General features: G+C 33.3%; 1 protein-coding gene across 1 annotated transcript in view; it reads right to left on the bottom strand.

The window, feature by feature from the left end:
• LOC105347662 (triosephosphate isomerase) overlaps nt 1-22,753 on the bottom strand; it is a 42,516-nt gene that overhangs the window by 17,337 nt on the left and 2,426 nt on the right. The window contains exon 2 of the mRNA XM_011456822.4: nt 8,521-8,644. Within this exon, the coding sequence (XP_011455124.1) occupies nt 8,521-8,644 (124 nt within the window). The remainder of the gene's footprint in view (nt 1-8,520; nt 8,645-22,753) is intronic.

Raw genomic sequence — 22,753 nt, 5'->3', positions numbered from 1 at the left:
GACCATCTTAGTTAGAGGATAATTTCTGTATCTTTAGCCCCAAATGACATGCCTAGTACATTTTAACTACAATTTAGATTTCTTTTGAATGAGTTATCTTTTGTGAGCGTGTGTACTTAAACAATAAAATGCTTTCTTTAGTGATTCATTCGGGATGTGAAAGTAGCGACATTGCAGAAAAAATACATTTGCGGGTTATGAAATTTTTTTCTACAATCATCGCTACCTTCATAACCCGCATGAATCACTAAAGAAAGCATTTTATTGTTTATATTAACATCTTTCTTTTGACTAATTAATATATTGATTACGAAAAGTAAATAAAATTCACTAAATTACTGTAAATGTACATAAGTATGTAAGCTAAAAGAAACAGCCAAATCGTCTCCTGTGAGACTTTGAGTCTGACATCATCGTGATTATTTCGTGCAGTCCGTGATATTACTTAGGTCGCTGTAGGTTTTGACCAATCGATAAACAGGGCCCATACTTGCCAACCTCCAACATGTGAAAATCTGGTCATGACCAGATTTGGAAAGTAAACAAGAGGCCCATGGGCCACATCGCTCACCTGAGCAACAATGGCGAACTACATTGACTTAACACGCTTTACAGTCAGACGCGACCTATTTTCCATTATTTTCTATTTTTTCCTATCTCCACAATGTGATTATTTCCACCAAGTAATTCCATAATTATATTTTCCTGTTATATGATACTTTTTTATTTAGATATAAAGTGTTCAATTAAAAATATATACTATGACTTTATTTATAAGCATCAAATGCATTTTGCATGCTATTTTAAGGAAAATTCTAAATATTATAGCTCTAAAAATAACCTTGAATTTTTGGGAATTAACAGGTTTAAATGTTAATAAATAAGGAATAATTTATCAAGGAAATTTATATAAAATTGAGGAACGTCTCGTGTGTCCTTAAATAATTAAGAACAGTAAAATTTAATATTTAGCAAAGTTAAGTACCATGATTATTTTCTGACCTAAAACTCAATATTTTATAAAGGGGTAGGGGTGAAAATATATTGTGATATATTAATTACCGTATTTTTCGGGGCATAGGCCGGTATTTTTTTCCTCCGAAAAGCGAGCCCCGGCCTATCCCCCGGGATCGGCTATTCTTAGACTCAAAGTTAAAAAAATTTAACAGTAAAATATAAAATCCACTGTTTTTATCCGTTGTACTGTTGTAGCAATTTATTATGAGGGTTGGTTTTTTTTTCATCCGTTTGAACTATTGTTCGATTGTTGTCCCGTTGATAATTTTTGTAATGACATGGTGAGTAATAAAATGTACAGTACTGTACAAGGTATTTCTTTACAATCCCAATCAAAAGAATTTTTTCCCACGTTCGTGTATGAACCCTGGAAACTATTATTGTGTAGTAAAAAAGAAAACGAAACCGGGTAGAATGTAATATGACGAAATTTTGGTGAATTCTTCATGTCTGCGTTCGTAGGAATCACTGGTCTTGGGTGTAGAATAAATGAAATGCTATATGTTTTTACAATTAATTTTCTGTTGGATGAAATAACGGTATTCTGGTGTCGTGTGTATATACAAAGGTGTGAAACCCGTGACTAAAACACAGCCTGGGGGCACGTAGCCTAGTGTACACCGTTACACTTCATTGCATTAACTGTGTTTTTAACATTGCAACTTCTCTGCATAACGACAAGTCACTATTTAATTAATTAATGGAAAGAACACAAATTAAATATTTTATGTTTGGTATTTCGTTTTCTCATTCATAGCGATTACGGGGGATAACTCTATTTGAATATGAAACCACGTGTTGAGCTAATGGACGCCATACCCCATATTTACAAGCAGCTTTCAAAGTATAACTTGATTAAATGAGATTTAGCAATAAGGTATTAATAACATATAAAAGGTTTGGTAAAATATTATACTTAGTTCTACCAGACAGAACCACGGAGGTTGGTGTTGCAACTGAATTTACACTATGTAAAATTACGATACACAACGATACACGGACAAATATGGAAGAGACCAAACAACCACAAAACACAGATTAATTTTTAAAACTTGCTTGAAATATATATGTTAAGCAAATTTAATAACTTTAATTACTCTTTTGACTTTCTACATCGATATTCTGAAAGTATATACTTAATACGGTGACTTTCTTAATCAGCGGTATACTTTCACTATAGTAATCATCGATTGAAAATCGGCTTATCCCCCAATAAGGCTAGTCTAAGGATTTTTCTTGAATTTTGTCTAAAAATTAGCAATTCGGCCTATGCCCCACATCGACATATGCCCCGAAAAATACGGTAACCGTATATATAACACCGGTATATTATTTCCTACAGTTTTTGCACATATGTGAACAGTATTAGCTCATTTAAGATAAAAAAAAAAAATCATACATTTCCTAATTAAGAAGTATATCAGTTCAAAAATCAGCACCCATTGTGGGCCTACCTTATTGTGTGTAATCAAAATTTGAACATTTTGAATTTACACAATTAAAGGATGCCAACATTTTATTTCATTAATATGTTGTCTTAGAGGCCATGCAATGCATATTTATTTTATATGATGAAAATACTGGAAAAGGTAGTTACCATTTACCTGCAATATTTCTTGTTTGGTATATAGTACTTCAGAAAAAAAATATCGAACTTAAATTAGTGTAATGTTCATTTTCCACATCTAGGTGAATATTTTTAGTGTGTTTATTTAAGATGCCAAGCTCTATGAATATACCATGCAGATGAGATACATTTCATTTTCACAGCTGATATCTCATATGTGAAAGTTAACAAAGATTGACGGACAGAGAATCGCCAGCTATAGTCTGGAAGGCAGTACACAGTGTTAGAACTCTGTGGCAAAAGTTGCTAAGGCTACAGTAAAAAACTTAATTGGTCTTCCCTTAAAGAATTGTTTACCTGATGTAAACTTGTGTGACGTTTTATATCCTTGATCACTTGATCGATGAAAACATTTGACTGGAAAATGTTGTCACATGAAGTGTTAAAAAGCTATATAATTTAATGTCTTGTCAGGCATACAGGTATCAGTTCTGTACTAAGGCCCATTAATTATTTCATAGAGCCTCAAAAACAACAAACGGCTACAAACCAAGAAGATTTTCTGCTGCAATATTTTCTTTAAAATAATAATAATGCACTGATATCCTCATAATTATAATGTGTCAGAACTGTTTAAAAGAAGTTTTTATTTACTCGTTTGAAAAATACCAAAATTGTTGCAGATTTCAAATAATTTATCAAATGAGAAAGGACCCCAGAAAGTAGTTATAGCACACCATCCTTCTGATTTTTCTGTACACAAGTATATAATGTTTAGCAAGACAATTCCAATGATCAACAAACATTTCAGCGTCAGTCGTAGAATGATAGGCAACTTTTAAAAACTTATCCAATTTGTTTAATTTCATTTTTTTTAATGCATTCATACATTATATAGATAAAATGTTTTGTAATTGAGTTAGCCAGGTGACACAAAATCAGTTTATGCACTGTGTATTTTGGAGAAATTAGTCCTACCCTATGACCCAATTTCAACAGTTTTTAGTTTTGAAGATAGCTGTAAACAAACGGTTTTGCATTAATTTGGCAGAGTTATTAAATAATTTCAAGTTACCTTCTAGTTGTAGTATCAACAAGAAATGTAATGATTATCGACTGTAATTTTCAATGCACGGTATATGTGTTTGCATCACCCGTATTTATAACTTTTAAAGATAAGACAGTCGCGGGTGATTAATCACAACAGGGTTTAACTGAGACTGTGAAAACGTCTTTTCAAATTCATAAACATCTTTTTATTGACTTTTTATAACTTCTAAAGATAAGACAGTCGCGGGTGATTAATCACAACAGGGTTTAACTGAGTCTGTGAAAACGTCTTTTCAAATTCATAAATATCTTTTTATTGTCTTTGGATTTAATTTACACGATTATGAACTCGGAATACATGGCTACTTTAAATTCTCTTTCGGAAGAAATTCCGGCGAAGTTACCGATCAAAAATCGATTATTTCAACCAAAGTTGTTGACACAATTAGAAATTAATAAACAATAAAAACAAAGGGAAATGCACTTTAGTACGTTGTTAATGCATCAGATTTTATCATTTTCGCAGGTAAACAATCAACTGCCTATTTACCGAAGTCTACGTTCCAAATACAAGGCTATTGTTTCCCAAGTTAAAAAGCAAAATGAAACGAAAAAATCAAAACAAGCTAAAACAACCCTCACAAGTGAAAATGACAACGCGTTGAAATATTTAACCTACATTTACTTCACAATAATCAGCACCAATGTTATTTCCATGTTTCATAGATTATATTCGCACGTGAACTGTTGCACAACAAACTGCCATCTTCAAACAAAGAACCTCGTTTTCGAGATGCGGTAGACTGGCGATGCCTGTCATAAGACCAGTCTATCGCAATGAATTGCCAGTCTACGATATATGGAATAACGAGCCATTCTTTATTAGTATTTTCGCAATTATCTCAAATTTGGAACAGAATTCGCCTATAATTTTTGCAATTTATATTTTCCTTTCCCTAAGGATGATTTATGCTAAATAACGTTAAGATTAACTCAGTAGTTCTTGAGAAGAAGATTTTTTAAAATGCACCCCCCTTTTTTACAGTTTCGAGGTTTTCTCCGCTTTGAATACATTTATCTGGCCTTTATATAATTTTTGCAATTTATATTCACCTTCTTATAAGGATGATTTGTGCAAAATTTGGTCAAATTTGGCCAAGTGGTTTTAGAGAAGAAGATCAAAATGTAAAAAGTTTACAGACGGACAGACAGACGGACGGACAGACAGACGACAGACAACGGGTGATCAGAAAAGCTCACTTGAGCTTTCAGCTCAAGTGAGCTAAAAATCTGGTCATAGCACGTAACGACATTCACGACATATTTACCATGCATTTCATAGGTATATACAATAGAAATAGGTGTTAAAACTTATGTGACTGTTAAACTTTATTGCAAAGAAGCATTTTAACTAACAGTTGTTGCTGATTTTGAATTTTGTAAAGTGATCTGACACAGAAAATGGTAGGTTGTGTTCAGCTAAAAAAATGCAAAAAGAGTTTCCGCTACATTAACCTTGCTTTTGAACTCTGTAAACGATGGCATGAAAATTGTAAGTGACTTGGGAGACTTTTGTGTATTAAAAAGCATTTTATACGTGACTTAGCGTTTTTGAATGTTTAGTCAGATCATTTTGGGCACAAAATCCAATATTCAAATGTGCGTTACATAGAACACAAGAAGCCTCGTTTTGTACTCGATTACTTTGTTTTACACATGGGAATTCATTTTCCCAGATATGTTGACAGGTACAAAAATATCGTTTTCTTTTTGTTGGTTTTGATTCCGCTGGCCCCAATAAACCTTTTCTTATTGGAAGCCTTCACACTTAATGATTTAAACCTTTGGTTTGTCAAAACAACTCACGATAATAATTAACACTTACTGTGTCTTATAGCCATCGGCATTGTTTACGTAAATCCAAGCTCAGCTTGAATTCATAACTGGAAGTCAAACACGCAACGTAATATACAAACCAAATCCGGAAATCAGAAGATTTTCGGGATGTTCGACAAAAATCGGGTGAAAAGCATGACCCACCGGGTCATAAAAAATAATCGGGTGAAAGGTCGAAAAATCGGGTGTGACCCGACGAAATCGGGTCAGTTGGCAAGTATGACAGGGCCTATCAATTTCAATATTAACAGTTTCTCGTCGGTTTCAGCAGCTGTAAGATTTCGACCAATCGATAAACAGGGCGTGTAGTTATCAGTCTGGCTGTTTCTAAAGAGCTATGAATTGACTACAAGTTTCCGTAAGAAATAGAGGGAATCATACTTGGTAGATGTACCATTAAATATAATCTAATTAAAATTGTAAAACCACTCCTCTATGATATGCTATACAAGACCTAACAACATCCCGAAGGTCATCTCAGAGCAAGTATGAATAAAAACAAGGGCACCGCTAAGTGGAGTATCCCTTGCAACTAGAAACATGTTGTTCTTGGCTATTTTTCTTTTATAGCGGGGGAGGGGGTGGGGGTTACAAAAAAATAAACAAGATATCTGTGACCCAATGCTCACTAGTGATACCCCCGCTCTGATGTGAATATACAAAATAAGCAAAGTCGACATTTAACAGGAAGTTGACGTCCGATTGGTACAAAAATATATCCCACAATATGGCATGCCTAAACAAATAGTGTGTTAAAATTTCAAGCATCTGCGATAAATTGTTGCTGAGAAAAATGCGACAGGAATTTTTGTTACAGACGGACAGACAGACAGACACACAAAGGTAAAATAGTATACCCCTTCTCCTTCAGGCGGGGGTATAATCATATTCTGAATAATTCTCAATACTTCAAATGCTCTTGAACAGGTCGGGTACACTACCTTATATGGATAGCATTATTTAACACGTGACAGTATTTTCGTCAAACAGATTCTCCAATCCAGTGAATGAGTTGCAATGCATGACGGTCTACAACATGTTTACAATTCAACAAACGCACGTGGTTTTTGTCTGTTTTATTCACAATATTTAATTGCTTGCTGGAATGTTGTTACATCTTGATTTTTACTTTAAAGGGTAAAAAAGGAAATATTAAGTACCATTAACTTTGTTCCATGCTCACATTGAAAAATATTGTTGTTTTAGTTGATAAATTGTTACTTCAAAAATGACCAGTATCAAACGACTGACAAACATACGCATACAAGTACAAACATATTTTGATAAGAAAAAAACTGCTCAATTGTGTATTGGTGACTTTATCATTGTGCACTAGAAATAAATACAGGTAGCTGTACATTTTTAACATAAGTGAATAGCTACGGTAGTAGAAATGCACAAATATACAATCGCAGAAGCGCAAGCTATGCAGCATATAGTATTTTGTCTGTTAAGTATTCTGATAAATGTCCCTGAAGAAAATATCAACGCGCATTCTACTAATGTTGTCCCAGATATGGGGTATCACGTGAAAAAACGGTACTCACTGCTTCTAATTCAATAGGATGAACCTCTCTTTTGAACATTGAAATAGGTTGATGTAAGTCCTCATATGCAATATTTTTTTAATGTGAGCATAAAAATTGAAGTTCAGACATAATTGTCCATATAAATTTCATAAATTCTGAAAAATCATTCAAAATAAGTTTCCAAAGGACAATTCAAAATGGTATATATTTTCAATACGCTTTGTATACACTGAAACTTGTAGTAGTCCACAATGTCTTGCAACTCATTCACCTGATTGGTTTGTCGATTAAAGTAAACAGATGGCTAATTTAGTATGCAAATTTATGCCAACGTCACAAAAAATAGTGGTCTCGACCTGTTGAAATAAAAGCTATTGTATCTTATTTCACATATCAATAGATGTTTTTATGATATTACGTATCAAAGACATATCATGGAGACAGCTACTGAACATTTGGTGACCATGTGCTTGACTCAACTTCCAGTGATTAGCATCACCACATCATCTTTTCATCAAAATCACAAAAATGCATTAAACAGCATGAACTTCTGCAAAAATCAGTGTTTAAACACTAGTATTCGTTCACTTAATAAACAAATGATTCTTATTTCTTCCATCACTTACCGAGAGAAACGTAAGAAATGTACGTAGCATTACTAAATACTGACAGTTCCCACCAAAAAAATCTATATAAATTTTTATCCTTTGCAGAAATTCGGAATGCTCGCAGCGCCAGTAAAGTATAAATAGATCAGATGACTTGATTTATTGACTAAACAAATGGTAAATGGTTGACAATGAGTTTCACACTTACATGCACCGTATACTATGTATACTGCAGCTCCATCGATCTGCGCTCTCAAAACTATTAGACGACAAAAAACACACAATGCGCACGCACTCACATGGTGACATATCCATTCGTACCTAAACTCACTCATACACCACTACAATTTTGGCTGAAAATGAGCAATTCAACGAGTCGTCTGATAAATATGGTACAAATTTGACAGCAGTGATTGAAAGGCTCTTGAAAAGTCGTTCTGAGATGATGTTGTTATATAGAGTCTAAAGGAGCTGTTTTACAAGCATAATTAGTAACTTTAATTAGATTGTGTGTCCAGAGGTTGTGAGGTTGTTTAAAGTTGTAAACTGTCTAACAACTTTTATTCGTAACAACTAATTTTCATGGACAAGATGTAGACTATTTGGAAAATAATATACCAGAGGCAATTGCAGCAAGATATATTTGCAACTACAAGGCTCTCATGAACCTTGGAAAAATGTCTTGCACATGAATTAAAGTTGGTTTACAGTATATTAATGTGTGTGCTCTTAGTTTAGGTTCTTGCAATGCAATATGAGAAAAGGTACAACAAATAACCATTTCATCAGATTATGATATTTTCCAAAGAAAATCAGAGTGAATAGAAATAAAGCTCAGAAGATAATCAACTACCTGATATCTCCCGTGAAAGCACCACTGGACACCTTATAACAGTTCTGGGCTGCAACCCCAATTTTTGGATCTACTTTCTGTCTAGTGTACCCCAAATAGCAGGCTGGTGGAGAAACTACTACCTCTGTAATAAAACATTTCAAAATATAAATGACTATTTGATCAAAGAAGGCCCACAGGCCTTAACAGTCACTTGAGTACCATAGCTTATAGACAGACGGATCAAGGAATCTCATTTATGCATTTAATTAAGCTTCATTTTGGAGAGAAAAGATCTAAAATATGGTAATGACCACCTCCTCCCCTACCTGAAATTTTGCAACAAGGACTATTTTGTTGAATAAAGAACTTTATATGATATTAGTCAAATTTGGCCCCCATAATTCGCTAATTTTAAAGTGATTCAGGTACATTAATTTGTTGTGTTATTTTATAAAAGAGTTGACAAAAAATATGTTTTTCACTTATTTATTTGATTTAAATGCTCTCATTGGCAGTATATGACATTCAGAAGTGATCCTATTTTTACACTTCAATCATAATCAGTCAAAAATTGACATTTTTCTCATTTTTTTTCGAATTGGAAATATAGAGCGACTCTTTGAACAAGAACGAACTTTTTGTCACTTAAAAGTACTGGAGAGATACATCTTTGGTGAAAATATTTTGTTTGTTCAAGCAGTCGCTCAATGTTTCTTTCATGAACTGCTTCAAAACAAGCCGTTTTATGCAAAAAATGCAAAATTGGCGGGAAAAGGTAAACTTTATGATGTCATATTTTTAAATCAAAATGAAAATTATGAAAAAAATGTCTATTTGTTCAAATAAAACAAAGAATTATAGTAAAATGACAATGTTCATCTAAGGGGGCCATTTTAGGCTCAAACCATATTTGGGGGGGGGGGGGGGGGGGGGGGGCAGACAAAAAAATTCCCTCTAGGGCATTTAAGGTGATATAACACACCTGGAAAAAGTCACTCAAATTAACAGGAAATTTTTTGATAATGAAAGATATAATGATAAATAAACTGTAAAAATGTCAAATAAGTGAAAAATTTGAAGCTTGGGGATAAAAAATGAATATCTAAAATAATTATTCCCGTAAGTAACAACAAAAGCCCCTGGGGGATTCGAACTCAGGATGTACGGATCACAAGTCCAACACTTTATCCACTCGGCTATGGAGTGAGTTACATGTTTCATTCCATATAATCCTTTTAATAAAACGAAATGTCGTTTCGATCAGCGGTCAGCCATTTTGTGATGATGTGTTATTCAACCTTAAATGATGAAAACATATTAAGTAATCACAGATTACAACGCTCACCGATACAATAAAATACCGTAATAAGTAATGATGAGATTATGATATTGTATCATATGATATAACATTATATTAATTGTGATGCAATATTATAATTGTATTATATGATACAATATCATATCACATAATTTATTACAATATTGTACATTATGATAGCATATTGTATCATATGATATGATTGAATTTTATGATACTGTTTCATATTTAATCCATAATGATATTGTATCATATAATTCAATCATATCATATGATACAATATCATGTGATCTAGTAAAATATTATGTAATACAATATCATAGTATACATTGTTTATCATGTGATACAATAATTAATATAATTTAATATAATACAATTTCATATTAAACAATATTGTACAAAACGATATTATATAATATACAACATTATATCATAGGATACAATATTATATATTGCAATATCATATGTAACAGTATCATATGATAAAACAAGAGATGTTTGTGAAACACTTATGCCCCCCTCCCTTGGAAACATCCACAAAAAAAATGAGCGGTAACTGCAAACAAGAGGCCCAGGGGCCACATCACTCACCTGAGCAACAATTGCCTTAATTCTGATCAAATTAGCATTACAGTATCAAAATATCTTGACAACTGAGTACAGTAGATTTTGCTAAAAAAAAATTGAAAATCTGCCAATTTTTATCCACCTCTTATTTTTTGGTAAATACCAAGCCCCTTTTGTTGTTGTACCTCTAAGATTTTTCTCTTTTCCTATATACCCCCCCCCCCCCCCCCCCCCATTTCGTGGCCTCACTATTCTCTAGGGAATCGTGGTTTCATCAAACTTAAATCTACCTTTAATCTCATAACCTGTGCTTTCACACTAAGTATTGAGTTTTGGACCAAAAACTTTCCCAGAATATTTTTAAGGATTTTCTCTATATACTCCTATGTAAAAATTCAAACCGCCATCACGGTCCCGCCCTACCACTAGGGACTGTGATTTTGCAAACTTGAATTTACACTACCCGAGGATGCCTCTACACAAGTTTAAGCTTTTCTGGCCAAATAGTCTTTAAAAAGAAGATTTTGAAAGATTTTCTCTATATATTCCTAAGTAAAATTTCATACCCCATTGTGGCCTCACCATACCCCTGGACTATTATTTAAACAAACTTGAATCTATATGATCTGGGATGCCTCCACTCAAATTTGGGCTTTCCTGGCCTAATACTTTTGAGAAGAAGACTTTTATAGATTTTCTCTATATATAAAAATGTACCCCCATTGTGGCCCCGCCCTACCCCCAAGGACCATGATTTGAACAAACTTGAATCTACATTATCTGAGGATGGTTACATGCCAATTTGAGATTTCTTGGCCAAATAGTTATTAAAAGAAATTTTTTAAAAGATTTTCTCTATGTACTCTTATGTAAAAATTGATCCCCCAATTGTAGCCCCACCCTACCCCCGGGGACTATGATTTGAAGAAACGTGAATCTACACTACCTGAGGATGCTTCCATTTTAATTTGAACTTTCCTGGCGTCATAGATTTTGAGAAGGAAGTTTAAAAATTTTCTCTATATATTCCTATGTAAAACTTGATCCCCCTACTGTGGCCCAACCCTACCCCCGGGGACCATGATTTGAACAAACTAGAATCTACACTACCTGAGGATGCTTCCATTTTAATTTGAGCTTTTCTGGCCAAATAGTTTTTGAGAAGAGGATTTTTAAAGATTTTCTCTATATATTCCTAAGTAAAACTTGATCCCCCAATTGTGGCCCCATCCTACCCCCGGGGACCATGATTTTAACAAACTTAAATCTACACTTCCTGATCATGCTTCATTTAATTTGAGCTTTTCTGGTCTAATAGTTTTTGAGAAGAAGATTCTTAAAGATTTTCTCTATATATTCCTATGTAAAACTTGATCCCCCAATTGTGGCCCCACCCTACCCCCGGGGACCATGATTTGAACAATTTTGAATCTACACTTCCTGAGGATGCTTCCATTTAAATTTGAGCTTTTCTGGCCTAATAGTTTTTGAGAAGAAGATTTTTAAAGATTTTCTCCATATATTCCTATGTACAACTTGATCCCCCAATTGTGGCCCCACCCTACCCCCGGGAACCATGATTTTTCACAAATTTGTACTACACTACCTGAGGATACTCCCATTTTAATTTGAGCTTTTCTGGCCTGATAGTTTTTTAGAAGAAGATTTTTAAAGATTTTCTCTATATATTCCTATGTAAAACTTCTTCTAAATTTGCAATTAGATTTTTTTTTCAGAAATGACAGAATGGGGTTACTATCTGATTACCTGTTAAAATTTACAGCATTTAAGGCAGAAAAAAATAAAATAAACTAGATTCGATCTCGTTGCGAGCAACGAGTGGGTCTTCCGTTCGATTCTTGAATAGATTAGATCAAACTTATCAATTCAAAGATAAAAACGTAGATCTAAGCGAAAAATAGTAAAAAAAAATTTGCGGCACTCGAGGCTTGAACTCGGGTCGCCTGGGCCATGTCCACGACTCTATCGACTGAGCTACTCGGACTCTCGCTTCAGAACTTTGACGCTTAATTTCTCGAGAACGCCTTGATCGATTTTAAAACAAATTACATATTCTGAGTCAGTGAGAGGGTCACTATAAGGTGTAAAAATTTCAAAGAAAAATATTAAAAAATAAAAAAGTCGAAAAAATCGATTTTTGATTTTTTTTTCCAATAACAACAGGAAGTGACGGCGGACATTTTGGTGAGTGTGTTGCACCAGAAAAACGGTAGATCTATCATCTCTGAAAATTTTAGCCCTATATCTTTTCTCGTTTTTGAGAAACATCGCAGACAAAATTGACTTTTTAAAATCGTAAACGGACGATAACTTCCGACCGGAAGTGAATTTTCAGAAATGAATAAAAAACAATAAACTTCAGATAAAAACACGTTTATCTTGAAAATTTTATGAAATCGATCGAGCCATCTCTGAGAAATCGTTTGCACAAAATCGTTAAGAAAAAAAAGAATTATAATAATAACAACTAGATTCGATCTCGTTGCGAGCAACGAGTGGGTCTTCCGTCCAAATTTTGAATAGATAAGATTAAACTTATCAATTCAAAGATAAAATCATAGATCTTAGCGAAAAAAAGAGAAAAATTTTTTGCAGCATTCGAGGCTTGAACCCGGGTCGCCTGGGCCATGTCCACGACGATAACGACTGAGCTACTCGGACTCCACTTCAGAACTTTGACGCTTAATTTCTCGAGAATGCCTTGATCGATTTTAAAACAAATTACATATTCTGAATCAGTAAAAGGGTCACTATCATCTTATCTGAAAAAATATATAAAAATAAAAAGTTGAAAATTTTCATTTTTTAAATTTGCTTCCGGTGACGACAGGAAGTGACGACCAACATTCTCCTGACCGAGGTACACGAGGATATTGCTAGATCTATCATCTCTGAAAATTTCAGTTCTTTATCTTTACTCGTTTTTGAGAAACATCGCCGACAAAATTGACTTTTAAAAATCGTAAAACGACGATAACTTCCGACCGGAAGTGAATTTTTAAAAATTGTTCCAGCGGTATAAAATTCATGTGACTAGGCATCAGCCCTGCAAATTTAAAGGAAATCGAACGAGTCATCTCCGAGAAATCGCCTGCACAAAATTTGTATGACAAAAAAAGAATAATAATAATAACTAGATACGATCTCGTTACGAGTAACGAGTAGGTCTTCCTTGCGATTTCTGTTTTTAATCATACCATGAATAATCGATATAATTTTAGAATTACCCCCCCCCCCCACACACACACACTTTCAGATAATGTATACAAATCCCTAATTACGTAATAAATGGGTGTTGCAATGAGTTTTCCAGATAGATATTGCTACAATTAACAACTTTGCTTTTATAATGCATTACGAAATCTTAATCGTTTTTATGCAATTTGTAATAGACTTTACGAGTTTCTTGCCCAAACCAACCCCAAAAAGGGGCCAGCCCCTTTTTCTTGATTTCATTGAAAAGGTCTGAGGAATACTTACATGTTTTGTTCTTACACCCATCTAAAATTGTTGATCTTTTTTGAGATATAAATGAGTGAATATTTTAGGGGCCAGCCCTCTAAATCCTTAATGGGGACAGAAATTCGTGTTTTGATATGTGGAATCGATTTAATTCATAAATTCAAACATTTCCTCTTCTATGATGTCTAACAAAATATTTCTACTTCTCTAGTTATATTGCGTCAAAGTTTAAGTTCTTTGGCCCCTAAAAATCCCTAATTACGTAATAAATGGGCGTGGCAATAATTTTTTCTAATAGATATTGGTACGATCAACAACTTTGCTTCTTTAATGCATTAGAAAATCTTAATTGTTTTTAAGTTATTTGTGATAGAGTTTAAGAGTGCCCTGGCCCCTGATTGAAGGGGCCAGTCCCTTTTTCTTGATTTCTTTGAAAAGGTCTTAAGAATACTAACAGTTTTTGTTCTTACACCTATTTAAAATTGTTGATCATTTTTGAGATACAAATGTTTGAATATTTTAGGGGCCAGCCCTCTGGATCCTTAATGGGGACAGAAATTCGTGTTTTGATAAGGGGTATCAATTTAAATCTTTAATTTAAACATTTTCTCTTCTTTGATGTCTAACAAAATATGTCTACTTCTCTAGTTATATTGCGTCAAAGTTTAAGTTCTTTGGCCCCTAAAAATCCCTAATTACGTAATAAATGGGCGTGGCAATATTTTTTCTAATAGATAATGTTCCGATCAACAACTTTGCTTCTATAAAGCAGTACAAAATCTTTATCGTTTTTAAGTTATTTGTAATAGAGTTTAAGAGTACCCTGGCCCCTGATTTAAGGGGCCAGCCCCTTTTTCTTGATTTCTTTGAAAAGGTCTTAAGAATACTAACAGTTTTTGTTCTTACACGTATTTAAAATTGTTCATCATTTTTGAGATACAAATGTTTGAATATCTTAGGAGCCAGCCCTCTAGATCCTTAATGGGGACAGAAATTTGTGTTTTGATAAGGGGAATCAATTTAAATCTTTAATTTAAACATTTTCTCTTCTATGATGTCTAACAAAATATTTCTACTTCTCTAGTTATATTGCGTCAAATATTAAGTTCTTTGGCCCCTAAAAATCCCTAATTACGTAATAAATGGGCGTGGCAATATTTTTTCTAATAGATATTGTTCCGATCAACAACTTTGCTTCTATAAAGCAGTACAAAATCTTTATCGTTTTTAAGTTATTTGTAATAGAGTTTAAGAGTACCCTGGCCCCTGATTTAAGGGGCCAGCCCCTTTTTCTTGATTTCTTTGAAAAGGTCTTAAGAATACTAACAGTTTTTGTTCTTACACGTATCTAAAATTGTTCATCATTTTTGAGATACAAATGTTTGAATATCTTAGGGGCCAGCCCTCTAGATCCTTAATGGGGACAGAAATTCGTGTTTTGATAAGGGGAATCAATTTAAATCCTTTATTTAAACATTTTCTCTTCTATGATGTCTAACAAAATATTTCTACTTCTCTACTTATATTGCGTCAAAGTTTAAGTACTTTGGCCCCTAAAAATCCCTAATTACGTAATAAATGGGCGTGGCAATATTTTTTTCTAATAGATATTGGTATGATCAACAACTTTGCTTCTTTAATGCATTACAAAATCTTTATCGTTTTTAAGTTATTTGTAATAGATTTTACGAGTGTTTTGGCCCCTAAATAAAGGGGCCAGCCCCTTTTTCTTGATTTTGTTGGAAAGAACTTCTGATTCTCTACCACTTTTGTTATATATGTCTTAACGAAATATCAACTGATAAAAAGATATAAATCAAAACGTGTGCAAATTTTGAATGAAAATTCGTACCCAATTTTCGTGCCCAGGCGAGCTCCAAGAAATGGCGCAACAGGCATTAAACAACTACATGCTGCACAACTCTAAACTATCGTCTACCTATCCTGAAAATTTGATATTCATATCTCTTATGGTTTCCGAGTTTATAGCTGCACAAAATGGGTCGTCCAAAATTACAAAATGACCGACAATTCGGTACCGGAAGTGACTACGAAAAAATTAAGAAAAATGTATGAAGTTTAGATCACGTCCTAACATCTGTGAAAAAATGGTTGAGATCGGTCGAATAGATTTCGAGAAATCGCGTGCACAAAATTTGGAAAATAATAATGATAACTAGATACGATCTCGTTACGAGTAACGAGGAGGTCTTCCGTTCAATTTTTCAAACGATACCATTAAAATATAAATGAAATTTCAGAATTTCCACTCACATTTCACATACAGCACATTAAAGATTTAATGTTTTAATCCCCTAAAAATTCCTAAATACGTCATCAATGGGTGTGGCTATGAGTTTTACAAACTGATATTGTTACGATCAACAACTTTGCTTCTATAATGCTTTACAAAATCTTTATTGTTTTGAAGTTATTTGTAAAAAAGTTTACGAGTGTCTTGGCCCCTTATTTAGGGGTCAGCCCCTTTTTCTTGATTTCTTTGAAAAGGTCTTAAGAATACTAGCATTTATTGTTCTTACACCCATCTAAAATTGTTGATCATTTTGAGACACAAATGATTGAATATTTTAGGGGCCAGCCCTATAGATCCTTAATGGGGACAGAAATTCGTGTTTTGATATGTGGAATCGATTTAAATAATTAATTCAAACATTTTCTCTTCTATGATGTCTAACAAAATATTTTTACTTCTCTAGTTATATTGCGTCAAAGTTTAAGTTCTTTGGCCCTAAAAATCCCTAATTACGTAATAAATGGGCGTGGCAATTTTTTTTCTAATAGATATTGATACGATCAACAACTTTGCTTCTATAATGCATTACAAAATCTTTATCGTTTTTAAGAAATATTTAAAAGAATTTACGAGAATCTTGGCCCCTAATTAAAGGGGCCAGCCCTTTTTTCTTGAGTTCATTTAAAAGGTCTCACAAATTCTAACATTTTTTGTTCTTACACGTATCCAAAGTTGTTGTTCATTTTTTAGATACAAATGATTGAATATTTTAAGGGCCAGCCCTCTTGATCCCTAATGGGGACAGAGACTGGTATTTTGATTGATGGAATCGATGAGAATCATCAATGCAAGCATTTTCTCTTCTACTATGCTCAACAAAATATGTCTCCTTCTATAGATAAATTGCGTCAAAGTTTTAGTACCTTGGCCCCTAAAAATCCCTAATTACGTAATAAATGGGTGTGACAATGATTTTTCCTGATAGATATTGTTACGATCAACAACTTTGCTTCTCTAATGCATTACAAAATCTTTATCGTTTTTAAGGTATTTGTAATAGAGTTTAAGAGTGCCCTGGCCCCTAATTTAAGGGGCCAGCCCCTTTTTCTTGATTTCTTTGAAAACGTCTTAAGAATATTGACATTTTTTGTTCTTACACCTATTTAAAATTGTTGATCATTTTTGAGATACAAATGTTTGAATATTTTAGGGGCCAGCCCTCTAGATCCTTAATGGGGACAGAAATTCGTGTTTTGATATGTGGAATCGATTTAAATCATTAATTCAAACATTTTTTCTTTTAAGATGTCTAACAAAATATTTCTACTTCACAAGTTATACTGCGTCAAAGTTTAAGTATTGTGGCCCCTAAAAATCCCTAATTACGTAATCAATGGGCGTGGTAATAAGTTTTTCTAATCGATATTTGTACGATCAACAACTTTCCTTCTATAAAGCATTACAAAATCTTTATCGTTTTTAAGTTATTTGTAATAGAGTTTAAGAGTGCCCTGGCCCCTGATTAAAGGGGCCAGCCCCTTTTTCTTGATTTCTTTGAAAAGGTCTTAAGAATACTGACAATTTTTGTTCTTACACCTATTTAAAATTGTTGATCATTTTTGAGATACAAATGTTTGAATATTTTAGGGGCCAGCCCTCTAGATCCTTAATGGGGACAGAAATTCGTGTTTTGATAAATGGAATCGATTTAAATCAATAATTCAAACATTTTTTCTTCTTTGATGTCTGACAAAATATTTCTACTTCTCTAGTTATATTGCGTCAAAGTTTAAGTATTTTGGCCCCTAAAAATCCCTAATTACGTAATAAATGGGCGTGGTAATAATTTTTTCTAATAGATATTGGTACGATCAACAACTTTGCTTCTATAATACATTACAAAATCTTTATCGTTTTTAAGTTATTTGTAATAGAGTTTACGAGTGTTTTGGCCCCTAAATAAAGGGGCCAGCCCCTTTTTATTGATTTTGTTGGAAAGAACTTTTGATTCTCTACCTTTTTTGTTATATATGTCTTAACAAAATATCAACTGATAAAAAGATATAAATCAAAACGTGTGAAAATTTTGAATGAAAATTCGTACCCAATTTTCCTGCCCAGGCGAGCTCCAAGAAATGGCGCAACAGGCATTAAACAACTACATGATGCACAACTTCAAACTATCGTCTACCTATCCTGAAAATTTCATATTCATATCTCTTATGGTTTCCGAGTTTATAGCTGCACAAAATGGGTCGTCAAAAATTACAAAATGGCCGACAATTCGGTACCGGAAGTGACTACGAAAAAATTAAGAAAAATGTATTAAGTTTAGATAACGCCCTAACATCTGTGAAAAAATGGTTGAGATCGGTCGAATAGATTCGGAGAAATAGCGTGCACAAAATTTGGAAAAAAATAATAATAATAATAAATAATAATAATAATAATAAGAAACAGTACGAAAACAATAAGGTCTTCCGTTGGAAACGGAAGACCTTAATAACTAGATACGATCTCGTTACGAGTAACGAGTAGGTCTTCCGTTCAATTTTTTAAACGATTCGATTAAAATATCAATGAAATTTCAGAATTCTCCCTCAACCACCTCCTTTTAGATAATGTATACGATTGTCAATATCATTTAAAATGCTTAACAAAGAGTTTTGCTTTTTAACATACGGCACATTAAAGATTTAAGATTATAGTCCCCTAAAATCTCTAATTACGTCATCAATGGGTTTGGAAATGAGTTTTACAAACAGATATTGCTGCTATCAACAACTTTGCTTCTATAATGCATTACAAAATCTTGATCATTTTTAAGGTATGAGTAATAGAGTTTAGGAGTCTATTGGCCCCTAATTTAAGGGGCCATCCCCTTTTTCTTGATTTTATACGAAAGGTCTCATGAATACTAACATTTTTTATTCTTACATCCATCTAAAATTGTTGATCATTTTTGAGATACAAATGATTGAATATTTTAGGGGCCAGCCCTCTAGATCCTTAATGGGGACAGAAATTCGTGTTTTGATAAGTGTAATCACTTTAAATCATTTATTCAAACATTTTCTCTTCTATGATGTCTAACAAAATTTGTATACTTCTCTAGTTATTTTTCGTCAAAGTTTAAGTACTTTGGCCCCTAAAAATCCCTAATTACGTAATAAATGGGCGTGGCAATCATTTTTTCTAATAGATATTGGTACGATCAACAACTTTGCTTCTATAATGCATTACAAAATCTTTATCGTTTTTAAGTTACTTGTAATAGAGTTTACGAGTGCCTTGGCCCCTAAATAAAGGGGCCAACCCCTTTTTCTTGATATCTTTGAAAAGGTCTTAAGAATACAAATATTTTTTGTTCTTACACCCATGTAAAATTGTTGATCATTTTTGAAATACAAATGATTGAATATTTAAGGGGCCAGCCCTCTAGATCCTTAATGGGGACAGAAATTCGTGTTTTGATAAGTGGAATCAATTTAAATCATTTATTCAAACATTTTCTCTTCTATGATGTCTAACAAAATATGTATACTTCTCTAGTTATTTTTTGTCAAAGTTTAAGTACTTTGGCCCCTAAAAATCCCTAATTACGTAATAAATGGGCGTGGCAATCATTTTTTCTAATAGATATTGGTACGATCAACAACTTTGCTTCAATAATGCATTACAAAATCTTTATCGTTTTTACGTTATTTGTAATAGAGTTTAAGAGTGCCTTGGCCCCTAAATAAAGGGGCCAGCCCCTTTTTCTTGATTTTGTTGGAAAGAACTTTTGATTCTCTACCACTTTTGTTATATATATCTTAACAAAATATCAACTGATAAAAAGATATAAATCAAAACGTGTGAAAATTTTGAATAGAAATTCGTACCCAATTTTCGTGCCCAGGCGAGCTCCAAGAAATAGCGCCACTGGCGTAAAACAACATAATAGTGCACAACTTCAAACTATAGACTAACTATCCTGAAAATTTCATAGTCATATCTCTGATAGTTTCTGAGATCAGCTCTGCACAAAATAGGTCGTAAAAATGTACAAAATGGCCGATAAATCAGTACCGGAAGTGACGACAGGAAAAATCTCAAAAGTGTATGAAGTTTACATCAAGTCCCATCTTCTGTGAAAAAATGGTTGAAATCGGTTGAACAGTTTTCGAGAAATCTCGTGCACAAAATTTGGGAAAAAAAAATAATAAGAAACAGTACGAAAACTATAAGGTCTTCCGTTGGAAACGGAAGACCTTAATAAGAAACAGTACGAAAACAATAAGGTCTTCCGTTGGAAACGGAAGACCTTAATTAGATACGACCTCGTTACGAGTAACGAGTAGGTCTTCCGTCCGATTTTTTTTTTTTTAGATAAAATGATACCATGAGATATTGATACAATTTCAAAATTACCCCCCCCCCCAAAAAAAAATTTGAAGATAAAGAATAAAAACCCTAATTACGTCAGACATGGGCCTGACGATGACTCTTTCAAACCGATAATGTAGAGATCAACAACTTTGATTTTTATAATGCATAACAAAATATTTATCGTTTTCAAGTTATTCGTAATAGAATTTACGAGTCTCTTGGTCCCTAATGAAAGGGGCCAGCCCCTTTTTCTTGATTTTATTGGATAGAACTTTTGATTCTCTACTACTTTTGTTCTATATGTCTTGTCAAAATATCAACTGATAAAAAGATACTGATCAAAACATATGGAAATTTTGATTCGAAATCTGTATCCCCTTTTTGTGCCTAAGCGAGCTCCAAGGAATAGCGCCACTGGTGCAAAACAACTAAACAGTGCACAACTTCAAACCATGCTCTACCTATCCTGAAAATTTCAAAGTCATATCTCTTATAGTTTCTGAGATCAACTCTGCACAAAATTGGTCGTAAAAATTTACAAAATCGACCGTAAATCCGGACCGGAAGTGACGACGACATAAAATTCAAAAACATATAAAATTCAGATAATTTCCCATCATCTGTAAAAAAATTGTTCAGATCGGTTGAGTAGTTTTCGAGAAATCGCGTGCACAAAATTTGGAAAAAAAAAATAATAATAAACAGTACGAAAACAATAAGGTCTTCCGTTGGAAACGGAAGACCTTAATAAGAAAAGTGAAAAAGAAACATTACAATAATAGAAGGGTCTTCCGCTGAAGACGGAAGACCCTAATAAGAAAAGTGAAAAAGAAACAATAGAATAATAGAAGGGTCTTCCGCTGAAGACGGAAGACCCTAACAATAAGAAAAGTGAAAAAGAAACAATAGAATAATAGAAGGGTCTTCCGCTGAAGACGGAAGACCCTAATAATTAAAAAATAAAATAGTGAAAAAGGATATCTTAATATATATCTTGATTTTAGAATTCAACAAAATTATCATAAATCATTGTGTACGGTATTTTAACCAAAATAAAGTATGAATATTTAATTTATATTTTAAATCCATATTTCAAAGAATGTACACAATACTACACATCATTCAAAATTGACCTTAACTTCAAAACAAAGTTCATTTGCAGACACAGGCAGTGCAGTAATTAATCTCAATGTGACAGATAAAGATAAAGCTCAGGATTTTCTTCCTGTGGAAGGTTAATTAATCCCAAAGGACAAATATTGCAGAGCCTTCCAAGTACAGTGGAGCCTCACTTATCCGGACACTTTTGTCCCCAGGCCAAATCGTCCGGATAGGTGAAGCGTCCGGATATCTGAATTGTGATATTTACCTTTAATATTTATGGAAACATAACTCATAGATTAATTATACAATTAAATATTTTATTTTGATAGCACTACAAAAAAGTTCAGATTTTTTTTAAATTAACAAAACAAAATATTGTTAAAAACATTATTTAAGGTATGTTTTTTCCACAGGAAACCAAGCACTGCATTCTCATACACATGTACATGTACATAACAATCACTGTATTAAACCGATAATTTAATTACATTCGCATAACAAAGCGAAGAGAAGAAAATCGGTGTTCCACTTTACGCTGACAAATCTTTTTCTTCAAGCTAGCGGTGATCGCAACTCTCGCTCTCTTGACCGGTGGTGTTGACATGTTTGAAGCTGCTCAACATTTGATGATTGAAAATGGGTGAAAATCTGTATATATTCCCTTATTGATAATTGTCCAAGCTATTTTTTCATTGACAGAACTTACCCAAGCTAATTTTACGTATCCATCTTTCTATAGAGTTAATTGCACCCAAGCGATATTTACAAGTAGCGTGAACACTCATCCACGCCATGTTTGGCATAAATTATTATTACACTGTTAATTGAACACACGCTATAAAATTAATGTCGATACCCTGAACATCCCAAGCGGTCTTAATAACTATCGTAAACAGAACTCAAATTATCAAATATTTTATTTCAATTACGTTTTAAAATGAATAGGCGTACGAACGATCTAATCACACTACGATTAATAGAATTTTAATTCAATCAATTGATGACTTTTTTAAACACAAATTAAACAATTTTCATGTCATTTTAATCAAACAATAACAGTTCATAAGTTAAATGGCGACAATTAAACATGTCGCATCCATGGTTACCGTAATATCCTCGGGCGAGTACATAGCGTGACACAGGTGACCCCGATT

Source organism: Magallana gigas, chromosome 3 (assembly GCF_963853765.1).
Source record: "Magallana gigas chromosome 3, xbMagGiga1.1, whole genome shotgun sequence".
NCBI classification, from domain to species: domain Eukaryota; kingdom Metazoa; phylum Mollusca; class Bivalvia; order Ostreida; family Ostreidae; genus Magallana; species Magallana gigas.
The sequence above is the reverse complement of the archived record's forward strand: the minus strand, read 5'-3'. Positions and strand labels throughout refer to the sequence as shown.